At 42.2% G+C, this 17,096-nt stretch overlaps 1 protein-coding gene across 4 annotated transcripts; it reads right to left on the bottom strand.

Annotated features, from left to right (window-relative positions):
• Positions 1-248: 248 nt before the first annotated feature.
• zgc:136971 (S9 family peptidase) lies at positions 249-16,072 on the bottom strand. 4 transcript variants are annotated; one of them, XM_049580111.1, is made up of 22 exons: positions 15,952-16,068; positions 15,655-15,781; positions 13,871-14,006; positions 12,790-12,865; positions 12,624-12,699; positions 12,379-12,491; positions 12,093-12,236; positions 11,808-11,899; positions 11,156-11,193; positions 10,933-11,054; positions 10,754-10,814; positions 9,617-9,711; positions 9,254-9,305; positions 8,042-8,145; positions 6,780-6,912; positions 6,572-6,655; positions 6,374-6,454; positions 5,600-5,688; positions 5,198-5,391; positions 4,982-5,084; positions 841-947; positions 249-695 (listed from the first exon to the last, which is right to left on the bottom strand). In XM_049580111.1, exons 2-22 carry the CDS (start codon positions 15,770-15,772, stop codon positions 596-598), a joined length of 2,118 nt encoding a protein of 705 aa, XP_049436068.1. In that variant the 5' UTR covers positions 15,773-15,781; positions 15,952-16,068; the 3' UTR covers positions 249-595. The 4 variants fall into 4 exon arrangements, with proteins under 4 accessions (XP_049436068.1, XP_049436067.1, XP_049436066.1 ...); XM_049580110.1 differs by having other exon boundaries at positions 251-695; positions 12,093-12,227; positions 15,655-16,068; XM_049580109.1 differs by having other exon boundaries at positions 253-695; positions 15,655-16,072.
• Between the last annotated feature and the right edge of the window lie 1,024 nt (positions 16,073-17,096).

The raw sequence follows: 17,096 nt of genomic DNA, 5'->3' as shown, positions 1-17,096 counted from the left end.
ATGAAGCTGATGTGATAAAAGGTAAAATGATTAATAGGATAAAAGTTCAGGGAAAAGGACAACTCTTAGAACAGGCAGAGACTGCCATCTGCTGGACATTGTACACATTACATTTACAGTATATGGTGGGCCATTTTTGCCAGCCTGCTCTATTGTAGTTTCATAAAATATTGTAAGACTGCAGATGTGACTCAGTCTGAGCAGGCATCAAATTTAAGTACTGATCTTGGCAGATGAGTAAGGAATAAAATTATTATAACAATAAATAAAAGTGACAGTAATAGTCCGGGACAGTTTTTTTTAAGTAGCACTGGGTAACCAAACATGACAAAGTCTACACATTAATACAGGTTTTGTAAGATCTTGTTTTATTACATACTTTAGTTTAGAAATGTGTTACCAAAACTGAATACATCGTAACATACAGAATGTGTTTTTGCTGTTAAAATGGCAAAGGTATGTGCAAGATAACTAATTTATCCTCTTTCATGAGGAAGTTGAACCATGGCAGAACTCCTTCAGTAAAGCTTCACCACAGTTTGTGTGTGTGTGTGTGTGTGTGTGTGTGTGTGTGTGTGTGTAGCTATGTGTGACTTCAGAGATGCTGCTGCAGCCACAGCACTGTGTTGAGGAAGCAGTCAGCCTGTGTGTCCACTCTGGACAGAGAATGTCCGTCATCTGGAAACCACAACAATCTGGATGGACATAGAGAACGATGGCCAGAGCGAAAATTAGTTTTAATAATAACAATTGTTAGTGTTGATGAGGGTGAAGACAAAATAACAGGAATGCCTGTGCAGGTTTGTTTATTGGGTGTATGTAATGAATGCTCTGTTGTACCTGACAGGTGATGCTCTGCTCTTCAGCGCTTTATAGAGCTCCAGACCCTGGTGAGGAGACACTCGTCTGTCTCTGCCCCCCAGCATCAGCAACACTGGAGCCTTGATCTAAAAAACAAACACACAGATAAACCCGCTGACATGAAACCAAGCTTGCGTTGGCCCATGACAACATCCTGTCTTTAGAAAAATATAGGCTGGATTTCCAAGTAAAATTGCTATAAATTTCCTTGGTCCCCTCTGAATAAATCCTAATTTGTTCAGTAGTAAGGTCAAAATATCCACTTACACTTAATAAACACAGAAATCTAACAGACAGATTGTAGGAGTGGAAAAACATTTATTTTTATGTACCCTTGGCCTTTTCTCTATTACCGCTTGCAAAGCAAACAAAATCTTTTAAGCCACTACTGAAAAGACTGTAAGAATAGCAAAGCCAACACTCTAACCAGGGCGCCTACAAGCATCAGACACTTACACTGCATGCTTTTTGAGACCTTTTCCAGCTCATTTCTTACCCATATCTAAGACTGATTTTTGGGACAAATCTTTTCCTTACTCAAGCTTTGCAGGTAAGTATAAAGGTAAGCAGTAGATGTGGTCTACATAGGTTCATCTACATTTTGCCAATAGGTAAATACAAGTATGAAGTAAAAAGACAGGATTAGGTTCAGTGGTAGGTTTAAAGATTTGTAATATCAGAAATCTGGACTTTTACCCAGTGGAGCTTGACTCATTTTGACAAAGGAAATTAAAAGATGGATGAATGAAATTGTCAACCAATGGTTAGAACCATCTCCGAGGTTTATGAAGCCCTGTTACCTTTTATCTCAATTTCTGAACCGGAAAGTTCAAGACATAGGTGGGATAGGGATTTAGACATAGAGACTGATCCTGCACTGTGGAGAAACCTACAGTCAGGTCCATAATTATTTGGACAATGATACAGTTGTCATCATTTTGGCTCTGTACACCACCACAATGGGTTTTAAATGAAACAATGAATACCTGCTTAAAGTGCAGACTCTCAGCTTTCATTTAAGGCTTTTTTCAAAAATGTAGTGGGAATGACAACCATTTCTTCACACAGTCCCCCGACTTTAAGGGCTCACAAGTATTTGGACAAACTAACATAATAATCAATTAAACAGTCAGTTTTAATACTTGGTTGCAAATCCTTTACAGTCAATGACTGCCTGAAGTGTTGGACACATAGGCATCATCAGATGCTGGGTTTCTTCCCTGGTGATGCTCTGCCAGCCCTTTACTGCAGCCGTCTGCACTTCCTGCTTGTGTTTTGGGTGAAACGCATGCTCAGTTGGATTCAGGTCAGATGATATGACTTGGCCATTGCAGAACATTCCACTTCTTTGCCTTAAAAATGTCTTTGGTTGCTTTTGCAGTATGCTTCAGGTCATTGTCCATCTGCACTGTGAAGCATCGTCCAATGAGTTTTGAAGCATTTGGTTGAATCTGAGCAGATAATGGTGCCCCAAACACTTCAGCTTTCATCCTGCTGCTCTTGTCAGCAGTCACATCATCAATAAATACAAGAGAACCAGTTCCACTGGCAGCCATACATGGCCATGACATAACAGTACCTCCACCATGCTTCACTGATGAGGTGGTGTGCTTTGGATCATGAGCAGTTCCTTCCCTTCTTCCTTCTCTTGTCTTCCCATCATTCTGGTAGTTGATCTTTGTTTTATCTGTCCATAGTATGCTGTTCCACAACTGTACAGGCTTTTTAGATGGTTTTGTGACAAACTCTAATCTGGCCTTCCATTTTTAAGGATAACCAATGGCTTGCATCTTGTGATAAACCCTCTGTATTTATTCTAGTGAAGTCTTGTCTTGCTTACAAGAGCAGCAGGATGAAAGCTGAAGTGTTTGGGGCACCATTATCTGCTCAGATTCAACTAAATGCTTCAAAACTCATTGGACGATGCTTCACAGTGCAGATGGACATTGACCTGAAGCATACTGCAAAAGCAACCAAAGACATTTTTAAGGCAAAGAAGTGGAATGTTCTGCAATGGCCAAGTCATATCATCTGACCTGAATCCAACTGAGCATGCGTTTCTCTTGCTGAAGCCAAAACTGAGGGCAAAACACCCAAAACACAAGCAGGAAGTGCAGACGGCTGCAGTAAAGGGCTGGCAGAGCATCACCAGGGAAGAAACCCAGCATCTGGTGATGTCTATGTGTCCAACACTTCAGGCAGTCATTGACTGTAAAGGATTTGCAACCAAGTATTAAAACTGACTGTTTAATTGATGATTATGTTAGTTTGTCCAAATACTTATGAGCCCTTAAAGTTGGGGGACTGTGTGAAGAAATGGTTGTAATTCCTACACGGTTCATACTATATTTTTGAAAAAAGCCTTAAATGAAAGCTGAGAGTCTGCACTTTAAGCAGGTATTCATTGTTTCATTTAAAACCCATTGTGGTGGTGTACAGAGCCAAAATGATGACAACTGTATCACTGTCCAAATAATTATGGACCTGACTGTATGTATCAACGGTGTCACTTGAACACTAGGGCCGTAACGGTACATGTATTTGTGTCGAACCGTTCAGTACACGACTTTCGGTTCGGCACGACCCTGTACCAAATTATTGGGCGCAGGACATTATTTTATTTTATTTTGTTTTATTTTAATCCCGTTTTTGCGAGCCGAACCATTTAAAATATCTAGTTCCCCGATGGACATAATTGAGTGACGGACCGAGTCCCGTAAATCTCCGCTTTCACTTTGTGCAGCTCATTCTCACATTTTGACAACATGGCAAGTGAGCCTGACGAACCTGAAGACCCACCCGCAAACCTTAAGTCCTCCGTTTGGGAACACTTTGGTTTCAGGGTAAAATACGAAGATGGAAATAAACAAGTGGACAAGACAAAAGCAGTGTGCCGACACTGCAGAACAGCGGTCAGGTATGTACTTGGAAACACGCGTAACATGCTAACGCATCTAAAGCGACACCACCCGAGTTTGAACGTTAACCAGCACAACTAGAAAAAGCAATCTGGTGCAAACTACGATATCATCGTCGTTTAAAAAGAAAGAGCGTTTCCCTGACCATTGCGCTAAAGAAATAACCAACGCCAGTGGAGCTGAGTAAAATTGTTTAAGCTACGCTTCAGATATAAGCATGTTTTGTTTACTGCACTTTAACAAAGTGGGAAAGCTAAGTAAGTTCCTAGTAAAACTGAATCTGAGCAGGCTTTAAAGCTGACCAGCTGCACTATACTTTTTATTTTAATTGAGTAAAACTGTTTAAGCAGAAATGTATATTTATATTTTTCATTCAAAAAATGTGTTAAAAAAACAGCAGGATTTTATTTTTCACTTTTATATTTCTATTTTCATTCAAACAATGTGAAAAAGCAGGATTTTATATATTTTTTTTTTTCATTTAAAAATTGTGTAAAAAGAGTTAACTGCTGTGGTGGTATGTTTTAATAAGGTTACCAGTAAGTAAAAGATATTTAATAGTTGTCTATTTTTTTCATTACTGTACCGAAAAAAAAAAACGAACCGTGACTTGTGTACCAAGGTACGTACCGAACCGAGATTTTTGTGTACCGTTACACCCCTATTGTACACTAAACTCAAGATACAGATTAATTCAGTTCAATTTTCGTCATCACCCCTTCCAAGCTTCATGAGTTCAACCCAAATTTGCTTTAGATGTGGTCTAGCTGAGGGCACCTTCCTTCATTCCACATGGCAGTGTAGTAAACTACAAGGCTTTTGGCAGGGGATCTGTGAAGCCTTATCCACAATCCATGGCGTCACTTTGCCAATACATTCGTGAGTATGCCTTTTGGGTAACCTCTTAAATTCTAATATCAGACTTAGCCATTCCATTAAGCTCTTAGAAATCCTAATGGCTATAGCCAAAAAAATATATTGCCATGAGATGGAAGTCAGATCTCCCACCACCTGCTGGATTGTGGCTCTGAGAAGTGAACAGATGCATAGCTCTAGAGAAAATAAAAGTTTGGAGTCTAATGAAAATGTCTGTCTCCAAGCTGCTAATGTGGCTTCTTAACAAAGCAGCTCAATAAGTTGCAGAGTGGTTATAACTTCAGGTTTAAGAGTACGTTGGTTATTAGTACAAATGTGTGTCTGACCTGAGCAGCATGTGTGATGGGTGACCTCTCTAACATAGTAGCCATGGCCTCAGCAGTGGGGATCTGGTCGTATGAATACTGTATCCCCACAGTGGTGTACCGCCTGGAGACACAGAGAGAGGATGAGGACATTCAAACTTTAATGAGTCTGGGTGTGTTGCGGTGGAGCTAAAGCTCATGTGTGGACAAGCTGTTGTGTTTGCATGTGTGTCTCACCAGTCAACTATGTCACTGGTGCCCAATAAAGTAGCAGCATTAATGACAGGGTTCCTGGCCACACATGCTCTGTAGAACTCTGGGTACTGACCAACCAGATGACAAGACAGGAAACCCCCGTGAGAACCACCGAACACGGCCAACCGTTCAGGGTCGAGGGTGACATCCCTCTGCAGCGCAGTTAGCACGGCCATCTGGGAAAAATACAAATCATTTTCAGTTGAAGGGTGATGCGGAGCTGTTTATAGATAAACATGTGACTGACCAGAAGATTGCCAGCCTTCTACCTGCATGTACTTTGTCATTTTTCTTCCATAATCATCCCAAATCAAGTCATCAATATATTGCACAGATTTTTTTTTTTACTCTCAGATTATTTGCCAGTCTCACTCCATCCAGTACCTGCACATCTTTTACATCCTGGCTTCCAGTCTGACCAATCAGGGACAAAATGCTGTCCTGGCCGAACCCTGTAGATCCCCGGTAGTTCACTAGATAAAGAGACAAAATGAGAGCTTGAGAGGGCTGAATCAAAAGAGGAATGGAAAAGCCTTTGCTAATGTGAATTTAAAGGGATTACTGTTGTAGTTTTTTACTGGTTTTCACCAAAATAAAACAAGAAACAACAAGACAGACCATGTTTACAGTAAAACACATCCTTTGGTGACGTTTGCAAAATGCACATAAACCTCCATCTGCATTTCACTTCAACATTTTGGGAAGATCAATACCCCTGTATACTAAATCCGACACGTAAAGCTACAGCCAGCTGACAATTTAAAGGAGCACCACACCTCCCAAATGACCATTTGTATATCAATTACTGACCTTGTGTTACATGTATCTTTGAGGAAAACTGCTTTTTTTAAATTACTTTAGTGAACAAAAAATCCCAAAACTGAGAAGATTCTTCTTAAGTCGTAGGGGTCCACATTTAACAACAGCAGAACTACATTAAAACATTTGTTTACTAACTCTCACACAACTCATGCAGTGTAATCCATGTCTCATTTATCCAGCTGTATGCTCAGTACTTCCCAAACAAATTGCCCTTTCTGAAGAGGAATTGAACAAAAAGTAAAACGTATCTAGGCTCTCTTCAAAGTGTAACTGATATACAAATGGTCATATGGGAGGTGAAGCGTTTCTTTATTTGTGTCCGTGTTTGTGTCTCACCTATGAGCACAGCGAAGCCGAGTTTAGCCAGTCCAGCTGTGGTGCCGTTCCACTCTGCTGGGAACTGAGAGTGGGGGCCACCTGGGGGAGCAAAAACAATAAACAAAATAAAACCATAATAAATCCAGAAACATGTTTTAATATGTTTCCACCCTGAAAACAGAAATACAGCAACCACACAGACAAGTAAACACAGACCATGGATGAAGACGACCAGAGGTATCTTGGCCTCATGGAGGGGGCGTGATGGTTTCACCAGGACAGCCCCGAAGTCTAAACCAGCTGGTGAGAGAGAGAGAGAGAGAAAGCTTGACATCACAACAAGTTTCAAATTGAAAGAGTGATTGATCTTCATCATTCTGACTGTGACAGTGTGTGCATGGATGAGTGTGTGTCTCATGCTCACAGTACTGTGTGTTCTCCTCCTCTGGTGGTGGTTTAATATCTAGAACTGTCCAGGGGAAGTCAAAGGTCATGATGGGTTGCTGCAGGGTTCCCCAGGTCACAGCCTCACCTGCAGAGGGGAGGAAACCCACCCTCTGTGCACACACACACAAACACACAAATACATGTAGGCATAAAACTAAGAAATCAGATGAAGTCATTTTTCATCTGAATAATCTTGTTTAAAGACCCCCTCCAGTTTACACCTTGATACTTTTTTTAAATTTTATATACTTTATTAATCCCCAAGGGGAAATTAATTTTTTTTCACTCTGTTGTCAATTACACACAGGTCCGAACACACATACATGCACAAACAGGACTTACACATGCACTAAGTGGAGAGATGTCAGAGTGGGGCTGCCCATGACAGGCACTCCGAGCGGTGGGGGGGGTTCGGTGCCTTGCTCAAGGACACCTCGGCAGTGCCCAGGAGGTGAACTGGCACCTCTCCAGCTACCAGTCTACGCTCTATATTTTGGTCCGGACGGGGACTTGAACAGGCCACCCTCCGGTTCCCAACCCAAGTCCCTATGGACTGAGCTACTGCCGCCTGTGTCTATCTAGTGTTTGTGATGTGCTGAAAGACATATCATGAACGAAATAAGCAGGCTGAGCATTTCCACTATCTCAAAAGCACAGATTCTACCTTCCAGGGTTTGTTACATCACAAACCTAAGGAACCAATCAACCTGTTGGGTGGAGTTTATGACGCCATGGCAAAATAGTGTTAGAGTTTCATGTTCACTTCAACTTGTCAGCTGGCAGTAAGGAACAAAGTTCATCTTACATTGGCAACTCATTATTAGTTGTTCGATAACGTAATTAAGGTGAAGGCTCATGTTATCTATGACTGTTAACAAGCACAGGTTTGTGTGTTTGATGAGCAGACTGAAGCTGAGCAGGTTTGCTCGAGCTGTGAGCCAGCAGCTGATAGGATGAGCTAATTAGCACATTCATAGACTTGCACATAGTAAATGGGGCAAAAGGTGTTGATAAACCATTTTAAAGCATGACAGGATGTTTTTCATGAAAAAAAAATCCAAAATATTTAATTCTGATGAGCAGAAATGAGTTTAATCAATGTGTGGAAAGCAACTTTAACAATGCATTACACTGTATTTTGGCTTAATGCTTGGGGTCGTGTCTTTCATGCTTTATATGTGTGTTTGTGTGTGTGTGTGTGTGTGTGTGTGTGTGTGTGTGTGTGTGTGTGTGTCTGACCAGAGTGGGAGGTATGTTAGGGCTGGAGCAGCAGACGACTACCAGGTCCTTCTGGACAGTGAGCAGCTTCCAGCTGCCATAAACTTTGGAAAGATCAGAGAGACCTGCAGAGGAGAGGAGGCAACAAGAGATAGGAGTAAAGAGAGAGAGAGAATAGGTGAAGGAAAGGAAAGAAAGGAAAGAGGAGAAACAAAAATATAGATAAGGATCAGGCAAAAGTTTTTAAACAAATTCTGAAATGATGTACCTGTAGATCATTTGGCTAAATGATTCTCCTTTTTGTCTACTAGGAGCCACCATACCTATGTGTGTGTAATTTACAGACAGATTGATGTGCTCTGTTATCTACTACTAGTTCTGCCTTGCAAGCAAGCTCAGCATGTCTCACCCTCCTCCTACCTGGTTATTTTATTTATAATAAACCAGTGGCTTTTAATTACAAGCCTGTGTGATCATTGACTCACACATAGCAGAAGTACATTTCTACAGCACCCATCTTAAATAGTGCAGATGTTTATGATATTGACATGGAGAAGATGTATTTGAAATAAATAAAATTACTTTAAATAATTACATTATATTCATTTTAAGTGTACTTTACCAGCAACATTCAGGTCTTGCAATAAAAACTTCAGCTGAACACTTCTTAAAATATAAATATCAACAAGAGCAATCTGTAAATTGCATTTGTCTTTAATGTCGTATTATCTTTGATGCTCAGTGTGCTCCTGTCAACTTTTGACTTTTATTTTGACATTCCCCGACAGGATGCTAGTGGCAACATTAAACCTGTTGGTCTTGTCGTACCTTCCTGTTCTCTCGTGTGCTCCTGATGATGAAGATTAGAAGATGAAGGAGGAGGGAGAGTAGGGGGATCAGGAAGAGGAGGAGGGGGAAGGTGAAAGTCCAAAAGAGAGGGAGGAAAAGGAGACGGGGGAGGTGGAGGGAGAGGAGAGAGGGAAGAAGGAGAAAGAGAAGATGACTGAGGAAAGAGAGTATCACTGGGAGGAGGGGGAGCAAGAGAAGAATAAGGAATAAAGGCAGGAGATGGGGGAGGATGAGGAGGCCAACAGGAGGAAGGAGAATACGGAAGCAGAGGAGAGAGGGGAGGATGAGAGGAGGGAGATGGAGGAGGAGGAGGGAAAGGAAGAGATGGAGATGAGGGAAGAAGAGAGAGAGTAGGCAGGGGTGGAGGAGAGGATGGAGTCTTACTATCAGAGAGGGAGGTAACTTTGTTCGATGTCCTGTCGATCATAAACAGATCCTGAGAGAGAGAAAGAGAGAGAACAAATGAGTCATGGAAAGTGTGCGTACATCAATGTGATGAACACAAAATTATTTTTAAATATTACCAAAAATGGAATTTTTATGTAAAGGAATAATTCAGCATTTTGTGAAATATTCATATCTGCTTTCTGGCTGAGATTTAGTCGAGAAAATCAATACTATGATACTATCAATACATGTCTGTGTACTGATTATGTAGCTAGAGCCAGGACGTGTACTGATTACACAAAGGACATAAGACGTGTTAATTAGCGATGTCAAACTATTCCTTAAACATGTGGCTGTTACCTTCCAGTTTCTGCGGGCGCTACTGAACACCACTCTCTGACTGTCTGCAGACCAGCAGCAGGGGGGCAGAGCCTCGTACACACCTGCAAACTCACCTGAAGCACAGAGACATGGAGAGAAAATATATAAAAACTGGGAACCCTATATAAACCCTATATAAAAACTATGTACAAAAGTTTCCTTTCTAAACATTAGACAGCCATGATCCTCTTTACACTGCAGAAGACAAAGTGTGAGGAAAAGTAGGGAGCATGTCTATGTTCCCTCAGCCTTATGTTCCCTCAACCCTATGTTCCCTCAACTCTATGCTCCCTCAACCTTAAGTTCCCTCAACCCTATTTTCCCCCAGCAATACGTTCCCCAACCCTATGCTCCCTTAACCTTATGTTCCCTCAGCCCTATGTTCCCTAAACCCTATGTTCTTTCAGCCTCATGTTCCCAGTACCCTATGTTCCCTCGACTCTATATTCCCTCAGCCCTCTGTTCCCACAGCATCCAAACCAGCTAGGTTAGGGGTTGAGGTTGTCCACGTTATTACAGGGGTGACACATAACATTACAAACGTAGGGCTGAGGGAACATGGGGCTGAGGGAACATATGGCCTAATTTGGATGGAGAAAAAAAATCATAGGTGCTGAGGGAACATAGGGTTGAGCCTGAAAAGTAACTAGTGGCTGTGTGAGGCTGTACTTCTCTTCTTTGAGCTAAAAGCTAACGTCGGCATTAAGTTCACTCACAATGAAAATGTTAGCAGGTACTTACCACATTCACCACCTTGATTTGGAATGTCAGCATGCTAACATTTGCAAATTGGCACTACGCATAAAGAACAGACGAGGCTGATGGGAATGTCAGTAGTCTTGCAGGAAACTGATCATAAACCAAACTACTGAGCAAGTCAAGATTTTGACCTGATGATGGCACAACATAAAATGTCAGGGGATCACCAAAGTTAAACAGTTCTTCCTGAGGGGGACATGGATATGTGTACCAGATTTCACAGCCAACCTCATGCTGACACCAGATGAAGTCGGGGATTCATCCTCTGGGGACTGTGCATGTGTCTTAACAAAAACAAAAAAAAAAAACCTTGCCATCCCTAGAGCCACGCTGCTTGTGTAACAGAATGTAACCTACCAGTCTGTGGTCTGTTGACAACATCCAACAGTGTGGATGTCTTCCCACTCTTCAGGTCCAACTGTGGGAGATCAACAGTCACCATTAACAACAGGAAAACACAGATACACACGCAAAAAGACACACACACACACACACACACACACACACACACACACACACACACACACAGAACGTACCTGCTGCAGACTGAGGCACTGGTTGTGAGGACCAAACACTCGGCCCTGCAGGTAGATCAGCGTGGACCCATCTGGACTCAGCCTGGGACATGACACTGACAGGTTGTCTCCAGAGAGACACTCTGGTTTGGAGGGAGGAGGACATACAGGGATCAGATCAGCAGAGCACCGAGAGTGTGTGAGTGTGGTTCATTAACAAGGAGTCAAAGACAAATGTGCTCACCACAGTTTCCATCCAGGTCAAGCTTGAATAATGCTGACCTGGAACAGAATTTCAAGGAGACACAAAATTAAAACTGCAGACTATAATTTCCTCTGTCTAGTTTATATAACTTTTGTTTACTTGACTCTCTTTACATGGCTCAATAAACTACGTTTAAAATTGTTTCTGCTTTCCCTGCTAAGTTGCGACTTTTCTGCATTTTCCATTTCTGATTTGATTCAGCATATCTCATGCACAATGAAACTGAATGAGTGATACTATGTAATTATATCATTGTGATATATGTAGTATTTCCATTGTTAAACATGGTTGCCAAATACTTCAGTTCATCCAGAATTTTCTCAGTTTTTGGATTCTTCATCCACCAGAGGCACACAAGAAAACCAAAGTGTTGTAACACTGGGAGAGTAACTGATGTACGAGTGGTCATTTGGGGGGTGAAGTACTCCTTTAAAGGATGTGGGTAAGGGGGAGATTTAGATGAAATAATGAGCCATAATCATTTCAGTCAAGCTTCTTTTCATTTTAACTTATCCAAATCAAAAATTATGATTTTTGAACATATAAATAAAATTTACTTGACATTATTTTTGTTTATTTTAGGGCTTAATTTGTTGTTTTTAAAGCTGTCTCAGACTACAAACCATCTGACCTGCGGTTGGAGCAGAACTTCAGTCCGAGTCTGAAGGGTTCATGGTACCAACCAACGAAAAACACTGACTGACTGCCAGGAGCCCACAGAGCCTGGAGGACAACACACAAACACACACAGACGTGTGTAAGACCTTAATTATAGGAAAAAACATTCAAAACTGACACATAAAAAAAACCAAGAGGACATCCTCCTGTTTCTATCAGTGTGTACTTCAGCACAAAGACACACTGGGACACCGATTCACACTTGACAGTAGCTGAAAGCCTCTGTGTCTGTCCTCACCTGTCCAGGTGAGACATCAGGCGGGATGTCCTGCAGAACACTGATGCAGCCGCTCTGCAGATTCACCACACAAATCACTGGAACACTCTTATTGGTCAGAGCCTCACCCCAGTCCTCACAGTACACATTCCTGTCCTGTGCGGGCTCAATAACACACACACACACACACACACACACACACAATAAGTGACATGTACACATCAACACTTCTCAGTGTTCTTAATGACATGAATGTGTGTGTGTGTGTGTGTGTGTGTGTGTGTGTGTGTGTGTGTGTGTGTGATACCTTCTTGCATGTAGATTCCCCATCCTGTGTTTCTGCTGATGTGTTCTTGCTCTTCTCAGCAACATACAGCAGTTTCTTCTCACACTCTGACCATGAGAGACAGCCAAACTGAGCTGGAAACACACACACACACACACACACACACACCAATAAGTCTTTACACACATAAACTGACTCAGCGATGATCTCTTTATTGTTGGGGGGAACATGAACAAACATGTAAAAACACACAACATCCGTCTCACCATCATCGTACACTCGGCCGTGTTTGTCGAGAGCCGTCAGGTTGAGGGATTTCCTGAGGCCGTGGTGGTCCCATATCTGAACAGCAACAACCATAAACAACAACAGTCTGTCAAAACGCTCTAACGTTGATCTCACAGAGGATACTGCAGTGTCTTTTTTTCTCACCTCGAGGAGCTGGTGGCCACTTGTTTCCCTGACAACAGCCCTCCGGCCTCGAACAGGAGAGAGTTCGCTCAGTAACCTGAAGAGCAGATTTGGATTCAATTAAACAGACACCTAAAAGCCATGCTTCACCTCACTCTGTGATTAAAGGTTTAACAATTTGTTCCGTTGCACCTGTAACCTAACCCATAGTGATGCTGTGCTTCTGCATCACTGCAGCAAGGTGAGGAGTTAACAATATACTATATAGGATTTTCCAAAAAAAAAAAAAAGTATTGACTCATACAAAAGTAATGGTGTGAGAAGGTGTATTTATCCACAGAGATACTGCCCTCTGCTTGTGTTTTCTTTTTTTCTTCTTATTTCGCTGTGTTCGGGGCGTTCATGGACTGCAACCTTTGGACGTTATATAAAGGGAGCAACCAGGTGCCAGAAAGTAAAACTGTAAACACAACGCAACAAAAAACCACATGCAGTGAGGCAAAACGCTAAGTGGACAAAGTTCACTCCAAAATGAAGCCTGGGGTAGGCATTCACGTGCACAATCACTGCTGAGCATGAAGCAGCAATTACCAGGGCTGAAATATGAAGCAAACTAAGTGCCAATAACTGCAGTTCATTGAATAGCCACTTGAGGCTGACTCCAAAATCAGTCAATCACCATAGACCCCATTTTGAAATGCCCAACTATACAGCATAAATAAACATATTAACAGCCTGGTATGAAAAAAAGTTTTGGTCTCTATAGCTAATTTTCTCTTCATGACAACTGTACAGAGAAACTGGGGGCAGCAGTTGCTAGATACCCAGAGCTATACGACTTCACAAACTCCAGTTACCATGATCTCAAAAGAAAACAGCAGGCGTGGCAGCATACAAGTGCAGTACTTGAAACAGCCATCATGGAGGCGAAGCTCCTGGACCAACTGGTGGTGCTCCCCGTGATCCACTCTCTTTTTTTAGGGTCTCATGTACCCACACAGATCTCTGTTTCCCTGTGCCCAACAAACTATTTGCTGACAGCCTCTCGCCCTCAACCAGTGTGTGTGTGTGTGTGTGTGTGTGTGTGTGTGTGTGTACTCACTCTCCAGACACAGGTACACAGGGTCCAGGTGGGAGAACAGTCCTGATGCTCTTGTGGTCGTTGCTGTCTGTGATCAGAGTCCACTGCTGCGAGAAGCGAAGTCTGGATCCTCGGACCAGGTCGTTCTGTGTCCACTCTGAACATGGGCATTAAAAGAATGTTTTTCAGGCTGGGTTAAATAAAGAGATCTTCAGTTATTTCAATTATACACACCTGTATGAAACAAAGGTGCAGACACACAGCCAAAGAGGCAAAATCTTCAACCTAATGTGTATCTATTTTAGGAACTTGGTCTAAAAAAGTATTATTCTGTATACTGTCACTGTGAGCTTTGATTGTAATGAGGATGCTTGCTTGTGTTATGAAGCAGAGCTGAACATCCTTCCCTGAACCTACAATCCAATATACTGTCCAATAAACCACAGACAGGTCGAATGGTATTCTTCCAGAGAAACAGATGGGTTTACCCAGTAAACCTTGTTAAACCCTTAAGACGAGATCACTGTTGTCAGCAGCAGAGCGCCTTTGACCAACAGGTTGTCACGAAATCTAAAGAAATGCTGGAGGTCACAGTCGTTCCCACAGGGATTTTCTTTTTTCATGCTGGCTGGTTGAAATCTAAGCAAATGGGGGTCTCTGTAATTGTCTACATAATGTACTTCCTGGTTCAGGTTTAATTGCTTATAGAGAGGAAGATGAATGGACAACCACTGACCAGACTGTCATGAAATTTGATTTGGACATTCATCATTTTAATGACTCTCTGGTGTTTCATCATTTATAGACATATAAACAAATCCACACAGTCATCAATAACAGCAATGTTTCAAATTCACTGAGATTGATAAACTATTGAATTTTGTGGCATAATCAGCCCAAAATGTCAGCTTTGACCTCAAGAGACCTTTTGGGCCAACTGTCATTTAACTTGATATTCATGACCCCATGGCCTGCCCTCAAGTGCCGTCCTCAGGACATTACTGGTAAGACTCAAAGAACAGTAAAATCATTCACTGTGTTGTTTGTGCCTTGCAGCATTTTCATAAAACACAGTGTAATAAACTTTCCAGACTTTCAAGGACTATTTTCCAGGTATTTCTCACTAAAGATTGCTTTATAATACAACAGGATCACTGTTTTTATTTATATTACTGCTGATCATTTTCTGAATCACCTTTTACAGTTTCAGATTTCTGAATGTATCCTTTCTCCCCAGCCAGCATTTGTGTGTGGGGCTCGTGCAACTAGTAAATGGGTTGACAAATGCAAATTGTAAATGGACTGCACTTATATACGCTCTCACACACCGATGGAACAGCCATCGGGAGCAGTTTGGGGTTCAGTATCTTGCCCAAGGATACTCCGACAGGTGGACTGGAAGAGCCGGGGATTGAGGGGACCTAGGGCTGCCTGGGTACCAAGTGGGTGTGGGCCCAAAATGGACATCTTATCCAGGGTCCATCTGGGTAAACCCACCCATGTGGGCAATTGGCATGGGGCTGATAAGTAACCCATGAACAGTCCCATATATGGCTCATTTTTCAGCCCACTGACTATCCACATTGGCCCCACAAACAAATGTTGGTTGTGTTATTTTCCAGGTACCACCAAACTGCATGAAGTTGCTGGAGTTGTGTGATCCACCCCACTTAAGTTCCAGTGTTGCTATCTGGTTAATACAGTGTGTTACCTCAATAACAAAAGTGACAAGAATAAATGCAAACACAACGTTTAAAAGACTGCATTTCAAGTGGTTTGTAATCAAGTCAATACTGTCCCCTCACCAGCAGTCACGGTGTATGTCCGGGTCTCTGGGAGCTGCTCTTCACCCACATGGGCAGAAACAGGCACAGGGAGACTGTTGACCTCTCCGTACACCCCGGTCACTTGTCCAGTGTCCATCTGCGTTAGCTGGCACACACACATACACACACATACACACACAGAGCTCACATTAACTCACCAACCTGACACACTTGCATGGTCAGCGCGAGCAGCTCAGACAAGCGCAAACTCATGCATTACAGTTAAACCGTCACCAGCTGCTCGGAGGGTTTAACTAGTCGCGGGACTCAGTTTACCGCATTCCGTTCATGAATTCATCCACAACACTCTGTCAATGACTTTATCGCCTCCCCCGGACCCGATTCAACATTTCACAGCAATGATTTTTTACACCACCAGCTCCTCCATGTTGAATTCATGAATGGACGATACCACTTGGGTTCAGAGTGCAGGGGTGCAGTGTGGAAAAAAAAAAAGACCACACGGGGGCAGCAGAGGACCACAAAGGTCTCCATTCTTGATTTTAATGAGTTTTAGTTGAAAACATTTCAGTTACTACAGATTAATATAAGTAATATATTAAATGACATAAATTATAATGTCACTAACATTAAAGTACCATAAATTCTGCAAAAATAATGCACGTTTCAGGCTTTTCTTTGTCAGTAGATGTATAAGACTCTGGTCCCCAACCTGGGGTTCCTGACCATCTATAAGCGTCGTCAAAGCTTCGAAGCTTTCTTGATTTTAATCCTATAAAATGGGAAGTTTACAACATGACTGACAACTGTGCGAGCCAATCTTTGGGAACTGGTGGGTCACCGGCGCTGTCCCATCTGGTCGCACAGGTGTATGGGTGGAAACTTGCCAGAAGTTCACAAATGTAATTCCTTGTACCAAGATGTTTCTCACTCTTCCGTTTAAGTAAATATTGGAATGCAGGAGTTTTACTATCAGTACTTAGCTTAACCTAAGAAAAAACGTTTCCTTTAACAGTGTCAATATCAACAATCCTAATTAGAAAAGGGGTGTAAAGTAAAGCAATATGGAATTCGCCTGGGGCACCAGAATCACTTAATCCACCCCTGAAAACACTCCCAAATGCCTGCACGAGGTTACAAACACTGGTGAAATACACCTAGTGGAAATATTAATTTCCGAATGGGTGCTTGAGTGGGGCAACTGGGGCAGCAGTGGCTCAGTCCATAGGGAACTACTTTGGGAACTGGTGGGTCACCGGCTCCAGTCCCCATCTGGCCAAATATGTAGTGTGGACTGGGCCATGTTCACAAAGCTTCCTTGTACCAAGAGTTGCTCCTAGAGAAAAAAATCTTAGAATTGTGATGTTTCTTAGAATTTTCCCTTGAAATTAAAACTAGGTCCTTGTGAAGAAAAATGTTATTCACAGAGCATCTCAGACCTTAAAAGAGCTCCTAGGGAG

Source organism: Epinephelus fuscoguttatus, linkage group LG7, assembly GCF_011397635.1.
Source record: "Epinephelus fuscoguttatus linkage group LG7, E.fuscoguttatus.final_Chr_v1".
Classification (NCBI taxonomy): Eukaryota; Metazoa; Chordata; class Actinopteri; order Perciformes; family Serranidae; genus Epinephelus; species Epinephelus fuscoguttatus.
The sequence above is the reverse complement of the archived record's forward strand: the minus strand, read 5'-3'. Positions and strand labels throughout refer to the sequence as shown.

What these genes read in the sequence shown, in the direction of transcription:
- zgc:136971 (XM_049580109.1), bottom strand. Translation starts at nt 15,796, where the DNA reads ATGTGTGTGTGCCAGCTAACGCAGATGGACACTGGACAAGTGACCGGG. An exon ending in AGTTACCTCCCTCTCTGATA is followed by an intron (nt 8,146 to 9,253) that starts GTAAGACTCCAT and finishes TCTCCTCTGCAG; the next exon opens with GTCTCTCTGATCTTTCCAAA. An exon ending in CCATCACACATGCTGCTCAG is followed by an intron (nt 948 to 4,981) that starts GTCAGACACACA and finishes TTTGTTTTTTAG; the next exon opens with ATCAAGGCTCCAGTGTTGCT.